Genomic DNA, 23,789 nt, shown 5'->3' with positions numbered 1-23,789 from the left:
TTATATTAATCTGCGGTTGCAGTGAAACTTCGTTATATGCGGATAAACACGCGTTACATTGAGACAAAAATATACAGTGTTCCATGGAAATGAGCTTCTAAAAACTGAAATACATTGTTATATTAAGAATTTCTTTATTGTGGTTTAGCCATATTTCTTTTTCCTACATACCAGCTACTATTATCCTGCCTAAAATGATGAATCAATAAGGTTAAGTATGTGCACGGTTCCAAACTTTACAAGATGTTAAGCACTCTGTCTCTGTCTTCCACTGCCCACAAACTTTTTTTTTATCTACTGCACTCACATATACTAGCACAGAGCTTTAGAAATCAGAGCGCTTGAAACAGTGACATCCCTTTTTCCAACAGACTTGACAACTAGTTTTAGGTGTTAACTTATATTTACCCATGCAGAACAAGTTACAACACATTCAAACACTAATATTCAAGTACAAGTACTATTATTGGATCTGCTTGTAAGAGAAATTAGCGGCTCAGAAAATGAAAAACGCTCTTTCCCTGCAAGAGCCCTGCTTACTGTGATGAAGGTATCCAGCTCAGCTTTACGCCTCCTCTCTAAAGCTTCCTGCTCACTAGCACAGGTGGGACATGTGTAGAGATGGGTGCAGGCAGGCCCTCCTCCAAATCTGCATTAATGCAAAGAAAGAAATAGCAAAAATCATCCCTGTGTTGCTGTGCAATGATAAAATTGCCAGCATCTATACGAGGTATCTCCTAATCTGTGAAGTACATTATGATTAATGAAGGTGCCACGACATGCATGACAGATTAAGAGTTTGGCAAGACATAAGTCAGGTCGTGGAATGCAGTTGGCAAAGATGATCAAGCCACAATTTTTTTTTACCAATTTGAGTTAAAGAACACAATTATCCTCATTATCGCAGAAAACATGCTTCTATCTCCAAGAACCAAACACACAGGTAAATCCAATGCATGCCCGATTTTCAGAGCAGAAAAAGAGAAAAATACTATGTTGTAACCTTGTCCCACTTTTCTAGTCATAAAAGGGGAACCTCCTGTGATTTTTGCACATACCCTTCAACTTGTGCAAGCGTAATGTGTTTCAGCATGAGAATCACAGCTGCTGGCCTTGGTCAGGTGTTTATCATGCTGGCCTGCACGTTATTGGACTGGTAGCACCTTTCAGTGCAGGCACGGAAAATTGTAATAAGACAGCATTCTTAGCCTAAGACGTGCAAAAATAACGAGGAAGTCATGATTGCCACCCTGGCCTTCAGTCCCCAGCTGCTGTGAAACACCTGGCCGTGTGCCATGTGGGATATTGCATTGCACACGTTTATGACCATGACAACACTGATTTCAGAAGCTGCAGTCGAAGTGAAAGGTAAGGCACAAAAGTACCAAGGGAAGAAGTAGAAGTAATACTTCCTCTTGGCAGATTAACATACTACAGCTTTTGTCCTCATTTGTTCCTGCGTGTAACGCTTTTGCATTCAGTATTACTTTCGCGACAAACACTGACCAGCTTTCCCAGCTGGCCATTCTGCTTTAAAAATTAAGTAACAATAGATGTAATACAGAAACAAAAAAATGAAAGTGTAACTCAAAAGATCAGATACAACTGGATGAACTCTCACAGCAGACAAGTTAGAAGAAAGCAACTGATATTCAAGAAAGATCAAGGAAACAGTAAGAAATGGGGGCAGCATAAAATCAAGGAGACGAAAACTTGCCATGGGAAAAAGCAAGACGTTTGCACTGAAAAATAAGCATCGCAATATTACAAGAAATTTCGATGACATAGCAAAGGCAGCAGAGAAATTCAATAGTATTCAGCTGTGCTGCACAGTATCTAGAGCAGCCGCTCGATTTTTTTTTTTAAATGGAAGTAGCAACAAACAAGACAAAACAATATTTTTTTAAAGCTTTGTATGAGATAAGTGTTGATGGCTGACAATTAAAAATCGAATGCTTTAAAACGTATGCACATGCAATGAGGTCGCATACAAGGGGTTAATAACCTGATTGGTTGCATATTACTAATTTTTCGGTTGTCACAGTGATGGTGTAGTTGCATACTTGGTGGGGCGGTACGCGACATGCAGTCACCTTAATTTATCGGTCTAACATTTGTATGAGGCACATCTGCAGCCTGCAACAAATGAATTATTGTGGATTCGGCACCGCGTATTACAAGTATTCAATGCTCAACTGTACTGCCTTCTCTCTGCTTGTACCTTTGTGGATCCTGCAGCCTATTTCCTGTGTACATCCTGCCGAGGCACCGTACAATGTTCAAGAAGAAGTGCAGAGAAAATTGCTGCCAAGCAAGCTCACTGCCTTTAATTTGCCTCTCATTGAGCACCGGATACGTGTTGCTCATGGAAAAGTACTAATTTGCTCTAGAAAAGTGCTCGCTAACATTTTCTCCCTTGCTACCACCCTGCCATGAAGAGATCTTGATTATTTGGTTCAGCTGATTGTGACAGCGTGCTTCTCACTGTATGGAAAGCAGTAATATCAACCATTTGGGTTGAGCCATTCTTGTTCACAACAATTTATTGTGCAACAGCAGTGCTGATGACGTTTCGTAGTAGCACACACTGCTGTAGCACTCGCCTTTGATTTTTCCATGGGTAAGGGAAATGAGTCGATCAGCTATTCTACGAAGGGTGTGTGAGATCAGTGAAGTTCAAGGGTTTTTTTTTTTTTTTTTGTGAGGGTTAAATGCATAAAACACATGAAACACATGCCAGAATGAAGTTTAATCATTGCTTTGTACCCTGTAGCTGCGCAGCCAGACTGAGAAAGGGAGTATCTTCAGTGTTCTTTTGACTTTCTGGTTAATCTCAAAGCTAAATGATATCACTGCCATATCTGGCCACCCAATACAAGACTAGATGCTGTTGCATGCATTCATTTCAACCACAATTTGGTCTTTTTAAATCTTCCCACACTAGTGCTGCCACTTTTTTTTTTTACTATGATCCATCACTGAAACATTCTTACAATCCAATATTCTATTTGCACAAGCTATTTAAGAAATCAACAGGAGATTTGTAGCCACTTACGAGTCATGTAGATATTCCCAGACAGACTGGGATAGCTGGACGCAGAGCTCTTCTGCAATATGTGCCTTGGCCGGCTGCACACCTGCAAAGCAAAAATGTAAGAATATCTGTGAAATCGTTCTTCAGGGCAGTTTGAGCCTCAATTGTGTGCCCTTAGGGAAGAACACAGATTCAAGAAGACAATGACTGCAAAAAGTTTGTAAAAAAGAAAATGTTGTGACACAGCCGCAACCAATTGTGAGCTTCATCGAGCTTACTGGCTCTGTAGTATGTTGTCGATTTGAAGTCACTTAGGTGACAATCAACAGAAATACCGTAGAACCTCCTTAATTTATACTTCACACAATTGGAAAACATGTCCAAATCAATCATATGTTGAATTATCAAGGGCGTTAAAAAACAGTAAACAAATGCTTGCTACATAAACATACTTGTATTAACAGAATGAATCCACAAATATTGTTATTTTGCATAAAAGCAGGGTGCAAGTTGCAATTCTCATGGTGTCGTAACATTCTTTACAATGCGGCAGCAAGAGAAGACAAGTGTCTTTATCCGAGATGAGCCATTCATGAGCTGTACTTTCTTGTAGCACTCGACACGCTAGGAGAATTCCCTTAATTAACCAGAGTGTGGCCAAACATATCAGAATTAACGAGAGTTTGATCACATAATGCGTAAGCTTGCCGAATAACATCATTGATTAAATCAGGTTCAAATTAACGAGGCTCAACTGTAACCCATTTTGCACCAAATTTACTTTGAACAATTCATGCTTAGCTAAAAAAATAGTACAAGCAGTTCAAGAAAGCTAAAACATGCAAGCATTGAAATATAACTACTAAATGTCTTAGAATGATAAAACATGCATGCCAAAAAGGATACGATCCCCCCTTGACCGAAGTCATGAGGGCGAAAGGGAAAAGGATAACAAGGGACCTCAGATAGCAAGGTAGAGGGGGCAAAAAGCAAAAAGAATAGGAATAAGATGAAGGAGAAGAAGAAAAGAAGCCCCACCTGCATCCTAAAGTGTAGCAGAAAAGTGATCAAGGAATTGAAGTGATGGTATGTGAAACATGCAAAGGTCCTCAAGTGAACATAGCGTCGAAGGTTAGTTACAGAATGAAAGCATATTGACTAGGTAAGAAATTTTGGATGTAGGAAGCTAACAAACAAGACAGAGCAGGTCTTACTTTGGTCTAAGAAGGTTCTAATTGGTTACTTCAGCTTTTTAATTTCTAAATAAGGTCATCATAAGCCTGCAAAAGTATTAAAAAAACAATTAATCTTTCCTTTAATAATAATTTTGATAACCCTGAAGTGGGACAGTGATTATTTTGCGACTTTAAAAAATATCCATACACAAGCGTTACACGATTCTGAGAGAAATTTGGTTTAATAATCAAGTTGTACAAACAAAAGTAAAAAGTAATAAACATTGTTATACAGACGAAGCTTAAGGTACAAACCGATGGCTTCTGCAAAATAAAAAAAGAGAAAGAAAACAAGGTCAAGGATTCAATTTTATATAGGCAGGTTGGACTGGTAGCTCACCTCCATGCATACACAGGAAATCCCCATTGTCAATAGGGCCAGGCTCCGCAAATGTGTTGAACCGGTTTACCCACTGCTTAGATACGTAGAAGCTCAGAAGGCCAGGCTGAAACACACACAGAACAATCTAGTTAACAGACCTATTAGGTGACTTGGCAAGAAATTGCCACATATGACAAACAAATGGATGACAGAGCAATCGATTGCCTTTTGATGCTCTGTGCATCACAATGACATCCTGTACTGTCAGCTTGGAAAAACACCCCTCAGTGGCATTAAACAAACTTAGCTGATTGATAGAAAAATGAATAAAATATTTAGAGGTGTTAGAACAACCTTTTTTAAAGCAAATTCAGAGAACACGAGCCTTTTCTGATTATACCGCACCTGCATGTAATTATAGAAGTATGTCCTACATACTTCTATAATTACATGCGATTGTGAAAACCATCTTACTTGTCCCAAAATTTTTTAGTGCTTAAATAAGATGAAAATCAACTTGTACTTGAATAACCACTTCAATGCCAACTGCTCTGCCCCTTCTGTACACTACAAGAACTAAATTGTGTAAGAATTTGACAGTCACCGTAACACCACAACAAAGCTCTTTTTATCAAATTCAGGGTTTTCAGTGCTGCATGAGGAATAACATTCAGGGATGTGTAAGGAAGTACAGTAAACCAGTGTTAACTTGAAATCTCATATCTTGAAGTATTAGTTAAATTCAAAATTTTTTCCTGGCTCAATATCTACTTGATGTGTTTTTCACCCCTTACATCGGAAAACTTTGTGCCATACTCCAACTATCTGAAAACCGATTTTCCTCGTCCCAGTTTTTTTATGGCACAACGGAAAGCTTCCCCTGGCAAGTCGTTAAGCCTGCAGCGGTTGATTCTAAAAGCGTGTGGATATTTTGTAAGCACAATTTTTCTATCTGAGAAGTGACTAAAGAAGTTACAGTCCCTCCTCCAGCATTGTCGTGAAGTGATAGTGACGCCGATAACCCTCCTTCGCAAACTGTTCATTGTGCTCAATGTTCTCTTTACAGGAGCGAGTGCAGCTGTGGTTAACTGCCTTCTTATGACATTTTCAATAATTTTCGAATATAAAAAGCAGGCAGAATAAGTTTTCCGAACACTCATTGTCATGCAAAGTCTCTAGCGCCTCGCGAGCCAGGCGCTCCTTGCACTTCAACTCATTGGCAGGTGTCACTAGACCCTCAGCTAACAATTTTCATGCTGCTGCTCATGAGCATTGGATCATACGTCAAGAGCAGGCGGCGCCACTGTTCTGCTCACTACAAATGAAGGTGTATCTGCGCATTTTAAGTTAGAAAAGAGTATAACAAAAAACATGTGTACTGCATTTCAACACTAATATAGAGACCATTAACTGCCTATGCCAGTAAAAAGTCACGTGATCGGACTCTTCTGCATCTTCGCTTTTTTGCGGCGTGGGGCGTCAAAAGTCATTTTTCGCAACTTTAGCAAAGAAATAAAAATATGAATCCGCGTCTAATGAGAAAACAGGGCTTGTTTTAGCCAATACAATGGACAATCTTTCCATTAGTGGCATTATCTCAATTCATGCTCTGAACGGTTTTCTGTCCCTAAGCTCGAGTGCGATGACCCAGGGATGAGTCACGGCCCAAAGACTTCCATTCATAGTTTGCAGGAGCTATGTCTCAAAAGAAGTGAAAACAGGATTCCGACAACAACAACTTCAGATTAATGACGTTGATAAAGCTGGCCATGGGCCTTGTGGTTGTGCTTGGTTGAGCAATCTTTCGCAAACATTACTCCAGGAGAAAAGTATCTCTGTACTTTGAGCTGCGCTGAATAGGGTCATGTTCAACAGTTCACACTTTTGACAAACTTTACAAAGCATTTCAAATTATCCAGGCCTCTTATCTGTACTTTTGTCCGGCCGTGCATGTGCTGCCTATGCAATGAGGAACACTGCTTGCACTTGCTTTTCACCTAATGTCACAGAATGAGGCTAAGATGGATAGTGAGGTGCTGAGCTGGCTAGCCTAGCCAGGCAGACTGTAGAGTTCCTGCTTGCTCTTATACCCTTCAGTCTATCATCGCTACTGCGTGATTACTGAGTTGGTTTCACTTGCAGAAGCACAGTGATAAGCTGTTATCGCAACGTTTGCAAGCGAGCAATTTTAACGTTTTATGAATGCAGAGACTTGAACTCTCCTCCTTGTCCAAAGACAATAGCCCATAATGCTGCCAGACAGACATGCTGCCATGAAATGTAGTGATACTGGTCTTAGCGGCATTAAATATCACTGAACAGTGGAAATCATGTTGGCTGTACCGCATCAAAGCTCAGAGTTCAAGTGAGATTGTGGATTGATAAGCCCTCTCACTTCATGCTTGCGTTACATTGAGGTGTAAACAGCACGTCACTCGTGGGCATCTGCTATCATGACCGTTGTGTTCTTCTGCAGCTTATGCACAGCCAATGAGCTAAGTTTGTGATTTCGCTTATCCTGAAACTCCACTTATCTAAAAATTTTTTCCAGGTTTTGGAACTGTTGAGTTCATGGAGTTTTACTGCATTGTGCAGAGTGGGAAGTGCATATCATGCAAAAAGCAAGGTGTGCAGCTTATTGAAACTAAGTTTTATGACAATCTTTTAACACTGAAAGCTGATAAACAGCTTTCCACTCGCAAAAATTAACAACACAGAACCAGGACAAGTACTAACGTGAACTCATGCCAGCCACACAAGTACATAAGCTGGCAAAGCAAGGCCGAGCTGTCAGGTTTCCATGCTGCTCCGAGCAGAAAACAAGGTAGTAATAGTCGAAAGAATAGTAATAATAATATCCAGGGTTTTAAGCGCCAGAACCACAATATTGTCACGCTGCATGAGTTCGCTGGAGCCAAGAAGAAGAGGAAGGAGTAGGGCGCACGAGGAGCGAGCCGTTGTGGGGCTGACCGTCCTGTCTCTTGCGCTGCACCAAACATCTCTCATTACTCTCAGCCTGTAAATAAATCCATACCATCGTTACAGTTTTGGTGGACGTGCGGGGTACGTAACACTGGACGACCGAGCTTGCATTCGTATTCTTGCATTCGTATTCTTGCAGCCGTAATGACCAGCGAGCTAACCGGCTGGTGGGGTCGCGTAGTCCAACCAACCAGCAAAGTGAATGGTGGTCGGTGACTATCCTGAAGGGACGGCCGTAAAGGTATGGTCGAAACTTCTGAATGGCGAACACTACCGCGAGGCATTCCATTTCGGTGACGGTATAGTTCCGTTCTGCCTTTGTGAGTGTACGGCTTGCATAGGCGATGACTTGTTGGCGTCCGCTATGTATCTGTACAAGTACCGCTCCAATGCCCACACCACTAGCATCGGTGTGAAGCTCAGTTGGTGCCTCAGGATCAAAATGGCGTAAAATTGGAGCAGAGGTAAGTAAAAACTTTAGCTCACTGAACGCAGACTGGCACTCAGCAGTCCATGCGAAGGGTGTGTCCTTGTGAAGCAGAGACGTGAGTGGATGAGCTAGACGTGCAAAGTCCTTGATGAAACGTCGGAAATACGAGCACAGCCCAAGGAAGCTGCGGAGGTCTTTCACTGTCTTCGGTTGCTCGAAGTCTCGGACGGCGGCAAGCTTCTGAGGGTCGGGACGGATACCTTCCTTGTCGACAAGAAAACCAAGGACAAGCGTTTCACGCTCACCAAAGTGACACTTTTTCGAGTTAAGGATCAGTCCCGCACGGCGGATGCAGTCGAGAATAACTTCAAGCCGTTGGTTGTGCTCGTAGAATGTCTTGCCGTAAATGACCACGTCGTCAAGGTAGCACATGCATATTTCCCATCGGAGGCCGCGAAGGATCGTGTCCATGAATCGCTCGAAGGTTGCCGGAGCATTACACAAGCCAAAGGGCATTACATTAAACTCAAAGAGCCCATCCGGCGTAATGAAAGCGGTCTTCTCTTTGTCTTGTGGGTTCATAGGTATTTGCCAGTAGCCTGAGCGCAAGTCGACAGATGAAAAGTATGAAGCGGAATGTAGGCAGTCTATGGCATCGTCTATTCGTGGGAGCGGATAGACATCCTTTTTCGTTACTGCGTTTAGGCGTCTATAGTCGACGCAGAATCGCCACGAATCATCCTTTTTCTTGACCAGTATAACGGGAGCTGCCCAAGGACTACAGGACTCTTGGATGACACCTTTCTGTAGCATCTCCTTAACTTGGTCATCGATCACCTTCCTCTCGGTGGGAGAGACGCGGTACGGCTTCTGTCGAATGGGGCCTGCGGCCCCAGTATTGATGCAGTGGTGCACGCGGGACTGCGGTGGTGAAGGCAGACGCTCAGGTTGTGCAAAGTCAAAGACTGAGGCATAGCGCACAAGAAGCTCGTGGAGCGTGCGTTGGTCGGACGAGGGGAGCGACTTGTTGATCATGCCGTTGAACTTTGACGAGTGGTCAGAGAGTGGGGAAGTTTTAGTTTGGTCGGTAGTGACAGCAACTGCACGAATGCCCACAGCGGTATCTTCTTCAAAGTACGCTAACTTCAAACCAGCAGGTAAAATAACGGACTCGGAGGACACGTTCACCGTCCACACGTGAGTAGAACCGCCTACGAGTTGGACAAGTGAGCGAGGGACTATAAGGCTTTTCTTTAGCGTGTTAGAGTAGTCCGGCTCAATCAGTCCACAGGACAAACCTTCACGCGGGCGAGATGAAGTAACTGGAACAAACTTTGCTGTTCGCGCAGGCAAAAGCACATCACTGGACACGGAAAATACCTCAACTCGATCAGATGGCATTTCGTCACAATATGCTTATGAGGCATGCTGTAGTGGAGGGCTTCAGAAATTTCGACCATCTGGTGTTCTTTAAAGAGCACTGACATCACACAGTATAGGGGCCTCAAGCATTTCACCTCCATTGAAATGCCGCAGCTGGGATTGAACCTGCAACCTTTGGGTCAGCACCCAAGCACCGTAACCACTGTACCACCGTGGCGGACAGTAGTATAAAGAAGTACTACTTACTTCATTGCGGCTACGTTCCATGAGCTCGTATGTTCGAGTTCGCCGATTTAGCATCTCCTCTGAAGATTTCCTGCAAATGAAAAGTTCGGAGGTGGGGAGAAGAGAGTGGAAAAGACCCATCACAAATTTGTCTCTTTTAACTGTGACACAAGGCCTAGAAGAAGTAATGATAGATTTATGAGGTTTAATGACTCAAAGCGACAAATTTCGAATATTCGCGCACCCCTAATTAACAGTTATCGGCAATGAAATGTGGCTTCCATACCTTTCCAGTAATCCTTTTTGCAGTTTGTACTGTGCCAGCAGCTAGGCTGATAGTATCAAGCAAGGCCCGCAATGTTCCGAATTTTACAAGTTATCCCCTGTGAAACTAGTGCACATGCGCGTGCAGTGGAGAATTTTTTTGTGCTACCAGATGGCACAACTATTCATCAGTAACTGCATTTCTGTTGTCTCGTCAGGCCTAACTGCAGTTATTTTGTGTATTTTAGCTGGCGATGACCACACAATCACTGTTGGTAAACAAAGCAGTAGAAGCACAAAATTCCGAATGTTCATCAGTGTTTCACACAAATGTGAGTTCATTAAAACAGTGAAATTAAGAGTGCCCAAAACTTGCCCTCAAGGAAATGGCAATGCCCCAAAATATCGACATAAGGTGTTCAACTTGTGTTTACAGTCAAGAGGTGTTCAACTTACGTGCAAGAGTCAACAGCTTACGTGCAAGATAATGAAAGTTATAAAAGAAACAACATTTATGCTAGGACAAAAGAAGGAAGGTTACAAACCTGTAAAAGAGGACGTAGGCTTCACAATTCTGCACGACCTGGGGCTCAACTGAGGTTACATATTGGTCATCAAACTCGTACCATTGATCATTGAGGTGGTTCAATGCATATGTTGTATAGTGACCAACTGGAAGAGTGTTTTTCAAGAAAAGTCTGAGACCTATGAAAAACTCCACACGACAAAAAAAGCAAAGGCCCACACACAGCTGGATCACATATAGAGTACACTTCTGTTATTTTATACTGGTTATTTCAATCCCAACCGACAGTTCTGGCCAGTGCACAACATACCCATGGGCTCAAAAAATTTGATTATGTATTTTGATTCCGATTAATCTAATAATTTTTTTTTTAATATCTGGGGTTTAACGTCCCAAAACCACAATATGATTATGAGGGACGCCGTAGCAGAGGGCTCTGAAAATTTAGACCACCTGGGGTTCTTTAACGTGCACCTAAATCTAAGTACACGGGCCTCAAACAGTTTCACCTCCATCGAAAATGCAGCCGCCGCGGCCGGGATTCAATCCCGTGACCTTCTCGTCAGCAGTCGAGCGCCATAACCACTAGACCACCGTGGCGGGGCTCTATTTTGATTCTGAAATTGGTCCTTGCAGGATTCAGTTGAATGCAAAAAAAAAAAGAAAGAAAAAAAAAGAAAAAAAACAACGAATACAAAAAAGTAAATGCAATTCCTCTTGAAATCCTCATATGTTACATATATTTAAAACATTTTAGCAAAGCAAGATTGTCTTACCGAAGGATATAATGAACTAGATTTGTCTCTGAAAAATAAAAGCCCAAAGATCCAACCCAATGTTGGAATCTAAATTAAGCAAAGTTTTTTCATTGAATTAGTGAGGTAGTAGCAATGTAATGATTGCAGCATCATCACTTGTTGATGCTAGCTTTGAGGACAAAAGTGATAATGCTTGTTGCGGTATGTTAAATAGTGTATGCATAGCGAAGTATGACATATCTAAATACATTTCAAGCTTCATGCTTTGTGTAATAGTGGCACAGTCATACTAAGGGATAGGCTGAAAATGGGCATGACTTGTGTTCACTGCAGCAACCTTTGCCAACATTGATGAATCATTACATTCATATACATATTAAACTGTGGCTACAAAGGGGACATGAAGACCGACACTAAGGAAAAGTGGCATTATAATGTTAAACAGTGTCTTTATAGTGGACACTCGACAAGTACCATATTTATTTATATAATGATCGTGCATTTTTCTTAAAGCCAATATAGACTTCAGGGTGCAATCATTATGTGGGGTAAAATTTTTAAGAGAACTTGGAGAACTGAGAATTAAAAGAATCAAGTTAAAGAAACATATCTATGCAATGAAAATGCACACGTTCACTTTGCATTGAATGAACTGCTACAAGGAAAGCCCAGTGTGTAAGCGGGAGGTAGCAAAAAAAATACGCGAAAGAATCAGACGAGCCAATGCTCAGACCTCGCCCGACCTAAAAAGTTGAACGTGTCGTGTAAACCCATACTGTGTCAGCAATTTAAGCAAAGCCTTCTGTCGCCGATTTGCGCACAGAACGTGATGATGCAGACATTGCGTGGAAGCATCTATGGTCTCCTTTATAGACGATGTGCTGGCGTTCCTTCCCATGCCTACCATTGAGTTTTTGCCATCAATGCCCTGTTTCAAGATATGTTGCATATACAGTGAAACCTCGGTGATACGATCACGGCTCATATGAATTTCGGGGTGATACGAATTTTTCGTTGGTCCCGGCCAAGGCCTATTGGCCTGCAATGTAATGGAGTGCGGTTGTTGCGAACCGATTTTCACCCAGCGACGTTTGATACGAACGTACGCTACCGTCCAGGTATGAAAAAGTGCTGTCTGCGCTGTCGCGGAAGACGCGCCAAGCACGTGCGAGCGCGGGAACGCAAGCGTGTGTATGCGCGCCGCACCGCCAAATCGTCAGAACACCGTTTAAGAAAAACACTTCTCTTACGGTCAGAATAAACCTTCAGAGACTCGTCACGAACTCCGAGATTGTGTGCGCGAATCTTTGAGGCTCTTATGTGCCTCCATGCGCCTTCACGTTTAGATTACAGAGGACATTAGCGCCATGCTTTTTTTTTTTTCTAACGCATCGATGCGGGCTGCTCTAGTTGTACTGTGTTTACACGTGCCTTCCTCGTGCATGAGACATCCTATGAAAGGTGGACGAGGACTGAAAGAAGGCGAGGACGGTCTTGGTGAAGGAGTCAGGCCTCACAACGTCAACATGCGGGCCGTTGAGGTCGCACTTCTGCGGGCACAGCCGTAAATCTCCCAAAAAACATCCCCAAAACCTCCGCGATAACAAAATCATAACACAGGACCGTGGTTCTGTAATTTTGTGGCCTTGATCCATCGTGTCAAAGCGCTTCTTTTGTTACTTTCGCTGCAGTACTCCGGTGTCATGCAAAAAAGCATACTAAAATTTTGAAGGGGTTATTGCTGTCGTGGGTGACAACACAGCTGGTTAATTAAATACGCGCGTACGGGCCGTATCTTTACGAGTGCTGGTATGATTGCCGACATCTAAAAACTTAGCTGACAATCATTCAGGGTTCTTCCTGACGTTGCTGCGGCCCTGAAAAACAATAAATGAAAATGTACGCCAGCTTTCCTTTGTCGCATGCTAATTTTTCATGCTTTCTGGTGATACGAATTTCGGATGGTACGAATATTTTTGTTGGTCCCGTGAGATTCGTATCACCAAGGTTTCACTGTAATGCTGCGGGACACAGCGGTCACCTCGCAAAATGGTCAACATGTGGCGCTGTCACTGTGGTCACACCATCTTTGGCCTGGAGTCAAATGACACCAGCCCGTTGCAAAGGGTATGGCCACAGCAGCATCATCATCATCAGTGGTAAGTTCAGGGTGCAGTCACTGCGCAGGAAGAACTTCCAAGGTGTGATCATTATGCCATAGTGATCGTTATGCAAGCAAATATGGTACAATATGCCATAAAAAGGAACTCGTGCAGTTGTAAAATTTTTAGAAATCGGCTTCTGTGAAGCTGCCCACACTAAGCATTCTGAGAAAATAATGTGACAGCATTTTTCTAAGATGGGAGCCAAAGTATGATGCTCACAGCCTGCTGTTCCATGATGGCAGATGACAGCCATAAGGTCATATGTTGTGGCAGATCGTGGACACTCTGAAATGCAACATAGGCATACAGGTTACACGAAACACAAGCAAACATGGGCTCTACTATTGTGTGCTACATGAATTTGCAAGGAAAGTTATGAAACCAGCAAGAGCACAAAATAAAATTTACTTGCAATTTTCAACAGAAATGCATTTACACTACGAATTTTGACAACGAAGCTAACACACCCATGCTGCATTATTCTCTAACGAGTATGTTCCTTGATACAGTGGGTAGGAAACATTGGGCTGCACTTTATTGCGTGTGACGTGCTAGAGATTATATTTGCGTATTATCAATCCTTATAAAAATGAACGCTGGCAGACCAAAATCGCCTTGTAAAATTGTTATAAAGAACTTGCAGAACAAAATCGCCCCAGCATATTTCTGCTGCTACAAAGATGTCTACATCTGCGATTGCATGCTGACTCACTCAACAGAGGCAAACAACCACTGCAGATTGGATAAAACAGAGCAAGAGTACTTGAAGCCAGCATTTTTAAGTATGCAGAACCAAAAAAAAAATGGTCATCTTGTAATTACCTTCTCATTGTAAACCTACTTTGTTCATTGTCTTCCAGTAACAGATATTTGGGTGCACACAGCATTTTGTCACTTCTTTACTGGGGGGACTTCTGATAAGACAAGTTTTCATGGCCCCTTCAAGTTCACCTTATACGGAGTCTACTGAATTTGAGGGCAGCATCACTACATCATCCCGAGGGGCAAGGTCTACTGTTTGCCTACAGTGACAATGCTCGTTTACTCTGTTGCAGCTATTTGCAACCTTTGTATGAAAAATAACCTGAGCAGTTAATAAGATTAACCAGCTAGTACTTGCCTGCTGGTGGCAAATTTGGTAAGCACAAGTCCCAGAAGAAAAGAAAGAGTAAGGAATAACCACACAAACATAGATGACACAGAAATAGCGTAAAAAAAAAAGCAATAATATTAGTACTCGATGCACCAAGCTCTTACTAACCAGAATGCAAGAATGGCGCCATGTCGAGACCCTCTAGTGGAAAGGAGACATAACTGCTGATCTTGCTCGAGAACATCACCTCGTGCCGAAACCGCTTCAGATGAATACACAGCACCTGCACAAACCATGAAAGTCTCGATCAGCACAGATTATTCAGTATCCCAGCACTACTCGGGCAATATACTTGCCAAAAGAATGAGGAAGCAGATTGCAAACTCAATTGTCTCCAGAAATAATTACATAGACCATTCCCTCCCTCAAGTATTTGCAAGTTCCTCCATAATAACCCATACTACACCATTGCTACATGCTATCAACATAAAAACAAAAACAGGTTAGGCAAAACCATTGAATGCACAATATCTATTCCTTTTAAATGCAGAAAATAGGGTAATGAAAGTGTGCACTCACCTCTGGCAGCTGAAGCACCCTTGAATACTTTATGCCATTTCGAAGCTTGCAGCACTTGTCGCAGCTGTACATGTTGTCACCCTTCAGCTCATCCGCAGAAAAGAAGGCGGCTAAGCAATCTTGTAGGGCAACGCCAGGGCCCCATAACCACCTAGGCATAATAAAAAAGCTAGATCTTAAGGAATGCAACAGAAACATGATATGCATTCAGCAAATGTACTTAGAGGCAGCTACATGTGCCAGCAATGCCGATTACTTAAAACATAGATATGTATCAAGGTCACGCGAGTGTGCCACAATAGCCCAAGTTGTTGTTTTTCCCTGTAGTAGACACTATTCATTAGAAAAAGTGGGTGGGCAAGCTGATACAGTAGAACCCCGCTGATATATTTTTGAAGGGACCATATGATGTAAACATAAGAGCCGGGAAACGCACGAGCCGAGAAACAGGAAAAATGAAAAAAATATTTAGTGGTACAGAATTTCATTTGAATGCTTACACTTGAAAAAACCGTTCAACGTAGCCTCGTGTCCGAGCAGCACAAAAAGTTTTTTTGAGCACCTGCAGTGCCATATCCTTTTAATAAATCTAGTGTCCGCATGGCCGACACCTGGCAAGCGATCATTTTTGGCGATACCTTCGCGAGATTGTCACCAGATGCGTCGGCGTCTCCGAGCAATAATGTAGCACTGTTGGCGTAGTGTCGGACCACCATGGCTAGTCATAGATGGTCGAATGTCTCACGAAAGTGAAAGTACCCCCAAAAACTATTGTCAAAGAAAATGACCCCAGCTCCACCAACTGCTAAACTGTCACTGGTGCACACATGGTGCACTCAGCCACGATCTAGCCGACGGGTAGAACCACGAAGCTGAGAATGGTGTTATCCATAGAAATGTAATCAACGTATATGATTCTTTGGCACCAACAGTTGTAGGCACACGCACACGCAACATGACCAGTACGACAAGTTCGACCCCGAACCGCGCAAACTCCTTCGACGATGGAAACACATGCCAATCTCTAAGGCCTTACTTTCGCGAGTACTAGAAACAAGTTTAAAACCAATAATGCCATCGACGCGATCCTTGCAACACGAATATCGAAGGTTATGCTTTTGTTTGCGGTAACCGAAACTACGTTACGTGTGTCGCTTGTGCCACTCATACAGCTAACAAGCCAGGCCAAGCTGCGTGAAAAGTCAACATGGCTCTCTTACGTGGTCACTTAGCCAGCTTGAAAAGCACTTCTCGACATACCACAAGGGAACGGTCCCACAGTTGCGATGTAACAGCGTGGTTCCTAATACATTGGATCCCATGGGAACTATGCCGGGACTACGGTGTAAGATATATACTGTTTAGGTGGGGACACTTCTTGGCTTGCATGCAAAGCACGTTTGACCAGATAAAGTAACAACGGCGTGCGTTTGTTGGTCCGGTGATGGCAGTGGGTATCTATCGGCGGGAAGACGCAACTTGAAGAGAAAAAATGCTTTGTGCACCGTTGCTATCGCAACCGACGTGGTCAGCGGCAACGCTGGTGTCCGCCGCATATCGCATTTTTCGCTTGCGAAAAACGCGGCATGCGTTTTAACTAGAGCATATCACAGCTGCGTTCGCTGATTAGGAAATTCAGATTTCCCATGAAGTGCCAGTTGTTACGGGAACGCGTTTTTGTGCTGAAGTTGCGTCATCGCGCCGATAGGTATCCACTGCCGTCAGCCGACCGGGAGGCGCTCAGCGTTGTTACTTTAGCTGGTCGATTGCGTCTCGCGAGTGTCCTCACCTAAAGAGTATATATCTTACACCGTCGATGGAAAACGACATAACAGCCAGGAAAACGCAGCAGTGAGGAACGTAACAGCAGGGTTTTACTACCTATAACACACTTCACGAGCATATGCCAGCAGTGTGTGCCAACCACATACTGCTCATAAATGTTTGCTACAGCCACTGCATGCCAATGGTAATGCGCATGAGAAGGCTAGGTAGTCTGCGGTGCTTTCATGGGCGCTAGCAATATCTCGGTGAGTATTACACGATACTTTACAGAAAATCTGAGGCCAGGTTGGATGATTTCTCAGGTACGGGTAGTCACTTTGGATACTGCAGAAGTTTCACGACACAACTGCGGTGTACCACTATCAAGAGAAAGGCACAAAATAAAGAAGCTAAATGATTAGCAGCATAACAACTGAATGTTATTTTCCCTAGGCCTCACAGCATACTACAGAAAAGAATGAAAAAGTGGTGTAACGATCCTAAACCATAGAAATTGCTTAACTTAAAGGGGTCCTGCAACACTCTTCAACGCCACACTTTTTACTCGTGGGTTGCGTAGACTGAAGTACAGACAGGTTAGTGCAGCAAGAACGGCAGTGATAGCGGCATGCAGTCTGAAGTTATTCGATCTAGAGAATTTAAAATACAAGAAAAAAATGCCTACCCCCAACTCGCAGGGTCACGTGACCACATTTCACTCGCCCTGTGACGTTTCAGAGAGCTCCAATAAAATGAGCTGAAAGCTCCTGTGTAGGGGAAGCTTGCACACCATTGTTGCTTGTCCTTTCTAACGTATTGTTGACATTGTTGCCATAATAACAAATGTGGTGCCTGAAGCCTGACTTGTCAGAACTTGAGCAGGCGCTACTGCTTCGAACTGAGGCTGGCGAGGCTTTGTCTGCTGTTCCTTACAACGACATTCCATGTCAATCCCTCCTCTCATTCGAGGAAATTTGTGGAGCGGCAAGGGCGATGAAACACGGTCGCCCCTAAGTGGGTTGTTCGGTGAGCTGCCCAACGAACTACAAGGTCATTCAACGAAGAGGATTACCTGCATCCCTTCAACAACAATCAAGAGCCTACCGCACATGTGGAAAGAGGCAGCTCACAAATGTACAGAAGCAAAAAGAGGGAAGAGAGAAGCGTTTCGTATGGACATCCGACCCACACAGGCAAAAAAAAAAAAAAAAAAAAAACAGACGAAATGGCAGCCACAGCCTCTGTCGTCCTTTGTAAGTGTAGTGATATTTTTTGTTGCACCGGCATCTATTTGGAGTTCATTGAAAAAGTACAGAAAAGAAAAACGAAACCCAATGTAATCTGAACTTTGATGCCACACCACAATCGCTTTTAACGTTACATTTATCCAATCATAGGCTGGCGCTCTGCGTCGTCATTTCCACCTGCAACAGTCCTGGCGAGTGCCACTACATGCTGATGTGGTCGACAGCGATGTAGTGATTTTATTGCGTGATTAAAATACTAAATCATTTGATATCGGTGCTTAGATCTATGCTAAAATTATCCCCAGCCATCAGTCTACGTAAAACACAAATAAGACATAGGTGCTTCAAAAGTGTCGGAGGGCCCATTCAATGTACCAAACTGCGCAGTTGGTTTATGGGTTGCAGTGTAGTAGTGGGCTCCAGATTAATTTTGCCTGCCTGAAAAAGCATGATATGCATGTTTGTTCATTCGGCTCTCACTGGAACAGAGCTGTCACAGCAAGTCCGGTCCCTGCCGGTGGCAAGTTATCTTTTCGTCCACTTTACTTTCTTCACATTTATATTCTAATTACTACAAATAACACCCCCTATACTTTCCTTGGCATTATTGTCTGTTAGTTCTAATTAATACTGAAGTATTGAGTGTCATTTATCTTCATTTTTCATTTCTTAAAAGTGTTGTTAAAGGAGTGCTGACACAAATTTTGTGAGCCTCTGTTTTTTGCTCTTAATCAGTGGCGACTGACTCGTTAATCGCGGCAAAGACTCATTTGGCCCAGTGCAAGCTGAATGTTTGATTTACGCACATACGTTATGACCGGTGGCAGTTTCGATTTCAAAGGGTATCATAATTCATATAGCGTAGCGCACCACAACAGGGGCAGAGTGCACCACGACAGGGCGTGGTGCACTACGCCATATGAATTACGATTCCCAACCAACTAGCCTGGCAATGCGCCTTAGCAAATTTCATTTCACAGGGTACTTAGTGGCCTGTGACACACTCTGCCTGCTTGCGGACAAATATTATCAAGTGACCACGAATACCAGTGACGTCACTGGCCACCTTCTGGCATGTGGTCAGCGTTGCTGTTTTGTCTGCTATCTTGAGCGCTCGCTGCAAGTGCTTAATTGTTCCTTCGATTGTTAAGCCACGGCACTTATCTAGTGCAGCGATTGGCAAGGGAGCCAGGAAGAATATAAATATCGGTTAGAAAGGTTTGGTTCACTGCGCGAATCTTGTCAGGAGTTGCAATTTTGTTCCTGTCGTTGTCGTCATCCAACAGACAGTGACGATTTCCGTGAGCCTTGGAGCAGCCGCAGTATTATATGCACTGAATCTTTTTCGCTTCGATAATTTGTAAAGCAGATTGTCGAGAACTGACAACGGAAGCAGTGACATCACAACATTGTTGCATCCTTTGAATTGGACACACTGGCTGGCTGCTCAAGCTGCAGTTCACAGCAGTTTGCTGCTAGTGTAAGTTTGCCTGTTTTTGTGCACTCCATAAAAGTGCGTATGTCTAACATGTAAGTGGTTGATGCAACGTTTTACTGACTCATACTTAGATCAAGCAACGCTGAGTCCTAAAGGAATACAAATCTAAAGTATGTACGGCGCACACGTCTAAATTCATTCAGCAGGACATGGAACTGTGCTAATCACACATGTCAATGCAGACGAGGCCGCGTGATCCATGGGAGAGTGCCTGAGCAGTTATCCGTCCACTACGGAGTACAATCCCGGCAGTAGAGAACTTTAGTTTGTCTGAAGGCTTCCCAATGTTTGCGGAAACTGGTTACCGAAGCCACTGACGGCAGCAGCAGAGCTGGTAGCGACATCTTGTGGCGATTTATCTAACTGCAATATATTAAAACTTTTTTTTTTCGGTCGCATCGGTGTTCTTGAAAGGAAATAAAGAAAATACTGTGAGTTGATTATTACCTCACTGTCAATGCTTTACACAGAGTTGGCAAGCAGGTAAGTTGCTGAAATGTTAGATTTGTCGGTCTCTGGTTAGGCTCTGCATATTCAGGTGTCGCTACCAGCATTGTCCATCACACACACATCTCCTGTAACCTGGCCAAAACTTGTGACGTATATTGTTTACAAAACAGAGCCCCATGATGACTACATTGCCAGGTGCTTCACTTTCTGACTTGGTGTTTGGACAAACTTCAGAACTCAATTAAAATGCGTTTTAGGCTGAATTTGTGGCTGATATTGTACAGATGACGCCTATGTGCTCCCAGTAGTGCTATGTAGCAGTCAAATTGTGTTCAAATTTTTGTGTCAGGACTCCTGTAAAGGGACTCACAGTTGAAATTGTAAGGGAGACACCTTATGAGTTAAATATAACTGGTGGAATTTCACGCCTGCAAATATGACAATGCATAGTGCTTTAAAAGGAACGCAAAGCATAATCAATACATTATGTAAACTAGAAAAAAGAAAAGCAACAAGACTTGCCCAAAAACCCAAGAAAACATGCGCCCCAGGATCCAGGAGAGCCAACCCTGTTGGGGTTCGAGTGCGCCACGTAAGTGGGCCCCTGGAACTACCGCGGTACCACTGCCCTGAGCTGCATGCAGCACAGCCAGGTGGTCCCTGCTTGGGATGGGTAGTGACAGGTCCTGGAATGTCTCCCGTGTTGTTGACACCTGCAGATGGTGTGGTAAGCAACACCTTCCTCATAACTGGCAACACCATTTCCTCCACACTTTTTTACTCTCACAAGTTTTGTCTCAATGCCCGATTCACTGGCTTCCTCTTCCATTACTACATTTTTAGATGAGCTGCGTGCTCTTGCCTATTCGGGTCATGCGGCATTCCCGATCACTAATTCTTAAAACCACGCCATGGGCGTGACGATTGAATTTGTGCCTTTTAAATGCGAATGCATTTCTTAGTCGGGGCATGTCAGGCGTCTGTTGATGTCCGCACGCCGGCAGGTGTTATCTCTCCACTCTCACTCCCTCTCCCATAGCAACAGCTGCGGGCGCGCGCGCTTATCCTCGCCCCTAGCAACCGGAGCAGGTGGTGCGGGCGGAGTAGCGGAGAGTGAGTGGAGAGGAGGAGCGCGCTCTGGCGTGTGAGGGCGCTCGCATCGCGGGAGCTAGGCGGAGCTCCCGCGTGTGTTGAGAGAGTGTAGGAGAGGGTAGGTGCAGTGCTTCGCCGCTCCTTCTCTCGCCGTTCGCTCTCTCTCTTCCCTGCGCCCCACTCTCCCGTCCGCTCGCTCGCACGTATATATAAATGGAGTGAAGCGCGCGCCTCACTCTTGACCGTTCGCTGGATGGGCGCCTCTCAAGGCAATTACTACGCTGTGTACTCTCGGCGCAAGAAATGCATACGCATTTCCTCACGATTCTCTTCGGGGAGGTGGGGGCATTTTTTTTCGTTTTCCTTTTATTCCACTCTGAATATGTATAATGCAAGCAGTGCCTTAACAATTACTATCCTTGTATTTATGCTGAGCGGGTGTTTCTTGATTGAATTGTATCTATGACTGCATTTCCATTCCTGTAATTACCCTTCGAGGGTTAACCAGTATCAATAAATAAATAAAATAAATTCCAGAATATTTGGATCCCCAGCTTGCAGCAAGTGACCAGGCATAGACAGGGTTTTAATACGTAATTGTACAATTTGCACACATTAGTCTTTAGTAACCTTTCCTTACACAGACTATAGGCCAATAGGATGCATCATATGGATATACTTGGCCTTTCTAGGGGCATCAATCTATAAAAAAAAAACGAGATGTGCCTCCATTTTGGTCATATAAATGTGCCAAGAAAGCTTATGCTTTTTATTTTAATAAGTAAATGATATTGACACATCCACCCATTTTTTATGAGGGTTTTATTATCTTACCGTGCCGATAGTAAACAGGCAAGTGAGACAATAAGTGAATGAGTTAATAAATAATAGTTTAATATCCCACACCAACACAGGGACAAAGCACACAGGGGCAGGCCTTGTCACGACATCAAAGCTTGGCATTTTATCACGTTATGCACTTGTTATTGTAGCATCTCAACAAAAACAGATGAAGTAGGACACAAACAAAATATCTAGAGCAGCTAGCTCGCGTTTACTGAAGTTTCATTCCAGGCTCACGCTCAGCAATTGAATGATCAAATTATTTAGCACCTGTGCTATGTGACGATGTTGGATCAGGGATTATTACCCCAAAAAAAGGATGCCAGCTGTTAATAGTGAGCACTGCCTTTGAGACTGGGTGGCTTTATTTCACCACATTGCATGAGAGAGGGACCAGCTGCTGGTCTCTAGTTTTTTTTTTCCCACGTAATATTAACCCTTTGAGGTTGTCAAAGACGTACATGTATGTCATCCGCAACAGCCACAGGATGGTAAAAGACATACATGTACGTCATTGTATGTACGTTTAAAAAGCATGCCTTTTTCGATCATTTCTCTTGCTTGGCATGTGCTGCCACACTGCGGGAATACGGGGAATTTTTCCTTGCACCGATCACTTTCAGTTTTTTTTTATGCTTTACTACAGCGGTGCGCCGGCTAGTTTTGGTTTCATTCTTTGGCCAGTTCCCACTTGTTGTGCCCGCAAAAGTGATGGCTTTCCGGTTTAAAATCTTTCAAAAGTTGACCAATTTGTTAATCTCTCGTTTATTGCTCCCTGGTACGCGATTATGCCTGTTTCCGTGCAGGTGCTGACTGCCACAAACGATGCCGCTGTGGCTGCGTTTCCTGTTTCGGGGACTCCCAAAAACTACTTCAGTCTCGTTGGTGATAAGATGAAGGATTATTATTATAGGTTTCGGACTTGTTTTTGCTTTCTGGACGCGCTCACAACTACAGTTTTCTTAGAATAACAGAGAGCTGAGCTAGTTGGTAAGTATTCATTCTAAAAAGACCGGGCGTGCAAACACGGACACAAGAAAGAAGTCAGGACACCACAAACGCCGACTAACAAATGAAGAGACGCACAACGGCTGAAAAGAAAGAAGGCACGAAAACTTATCTGCGCATGCCCATGCAACAGGCGAACCTATCAATCCGGCACGCGTGACGGTCTACGTGGAAGATAACTGTTAAAGGGGTCATGAAGCACCCCTTGGTCTTGTTGAAAAAACACATCCTGTGGAAAGCTGACACGGCTATGAACTGCTCTGCAAAATATTACAGTCGTGCGCGCCGCATAAAGGCCACAAGCGGAGCGCGAAGTTGCCGTTTCCTCAGGCGCCCTCTTTTCAAACAGAGGCCGGTTCTCACTCTCGTCGGTGGGCGGGTCTGCATGTTGACGTCGCGGATCTGCCAGTTTACGTCGCAAGAGATATAGCATGCTTATTGGCCGATAGCCGGATGAGATGAGCTTCTTGCCACGGGGTGCCGCCACTTGCCCGCGCCGCCCTCCTCAGTCTGCTAAATTTACACGGTAGCCGCACTCGCGCATGCGAATCACAGCGGGAGAGCAATTGCGTTTCATGATGCGCGCTGACGTAACTTCTTTCCCCCGTGCCATCCCTCCCTGTCTAGCTTCCAGTGCGCTCGTCGGCACGAGAAAAGAGAGAAAGCGCTGAGAGCGTGCGCCAAACCCCCGTAACTCCGCTCATTCTTGACGGATTCGAAAAATTTTTGTGGCAATCGATTCGGGAGGCAGTAAACTCAGATACTGAGGTCATTAGATCATTACTTGGAAAAGTGGTTCATGACCCCTTTACGGCATTTGATTTCATCTTTATGCAAGTTAATCGATGGTTGGCTCACGCATGCGCTACCACTATTCTCGATATGGCATGC

The 23,789-nt window shown here is 43.8% G+C and overlaps 1 protein-coding gene across 2 annotated transcripts in view; it reads right to left on the bottom strand.

The window, feature by feature from the left end:
• LOC119402910 (ubiquitin carboxyl-terminal hydrolase 20) overlaps positions 1 to 23,789 on the bottom strand; it is an 86,470-nt gene that overhangs the window by 21,198 nt on the left and 41,483 nt on the right. For both annotated transcript variants that reach the window (XM_037669952.2, XM_037669954.2), the window contains exons 11-19: positions 20,478 to 20,668; positions 14,997 to 15,147; positions 14,586 to 14,700; positions 13,544 to 13,609; positions 10,421 to 10,547; positions 9,633 to 9,702; positions 4,610 to 4,715; positions 3,056 to 3,137; positions 541 to 649 (exon numbers count right to left, since the gene is read on the bottom strand). In XM_037669952.2, the coding sequence (XP_037525880.1) occupies positions 541 to 649; positions 3,056 to 3,137; positions 4,610 to 4,715; positions 9,633 to 9,702; positions 10,421 to 10,547; positions 13,544 to 13,609; positions 14,586 to 14,700; positions 14,997 to 15,147; positions 20,478 to 20,668 (1,017 nt within the window). The remainder of the gene's footprint in view (positions 1 to 540; positions 650 to 3,055; positions 3,138 to 4,609; positions 4,716 to 9,632; positions 9,703 to 10,420; positions 10,548 to 13,543; positions 13,610 to 14,585; positions 14,701 to 14,996; positions 15,148 to 20,477; positions 20,669 to 23,789) is intronic.

Source organism: Rhipicephalus sanguineus, chromosome 1 (genome assembly GCF_013339695.2).
Source record: "Rhipicephalus sanguineus isolate Rsan-2018 chromosome 1, BIME_Rsan_1.4, whole genome shotgun sequence".
Lineage (NCBI taxonomy): Eukaryota > Metazoa > Arthropoda > Arachnida > Ixodida > Ixodidae > Rhipicephalus > Rhipicephalus sanguineus.
This window is presented reverse-complemented; position numbering and strand designations above follow the sequence as displayed.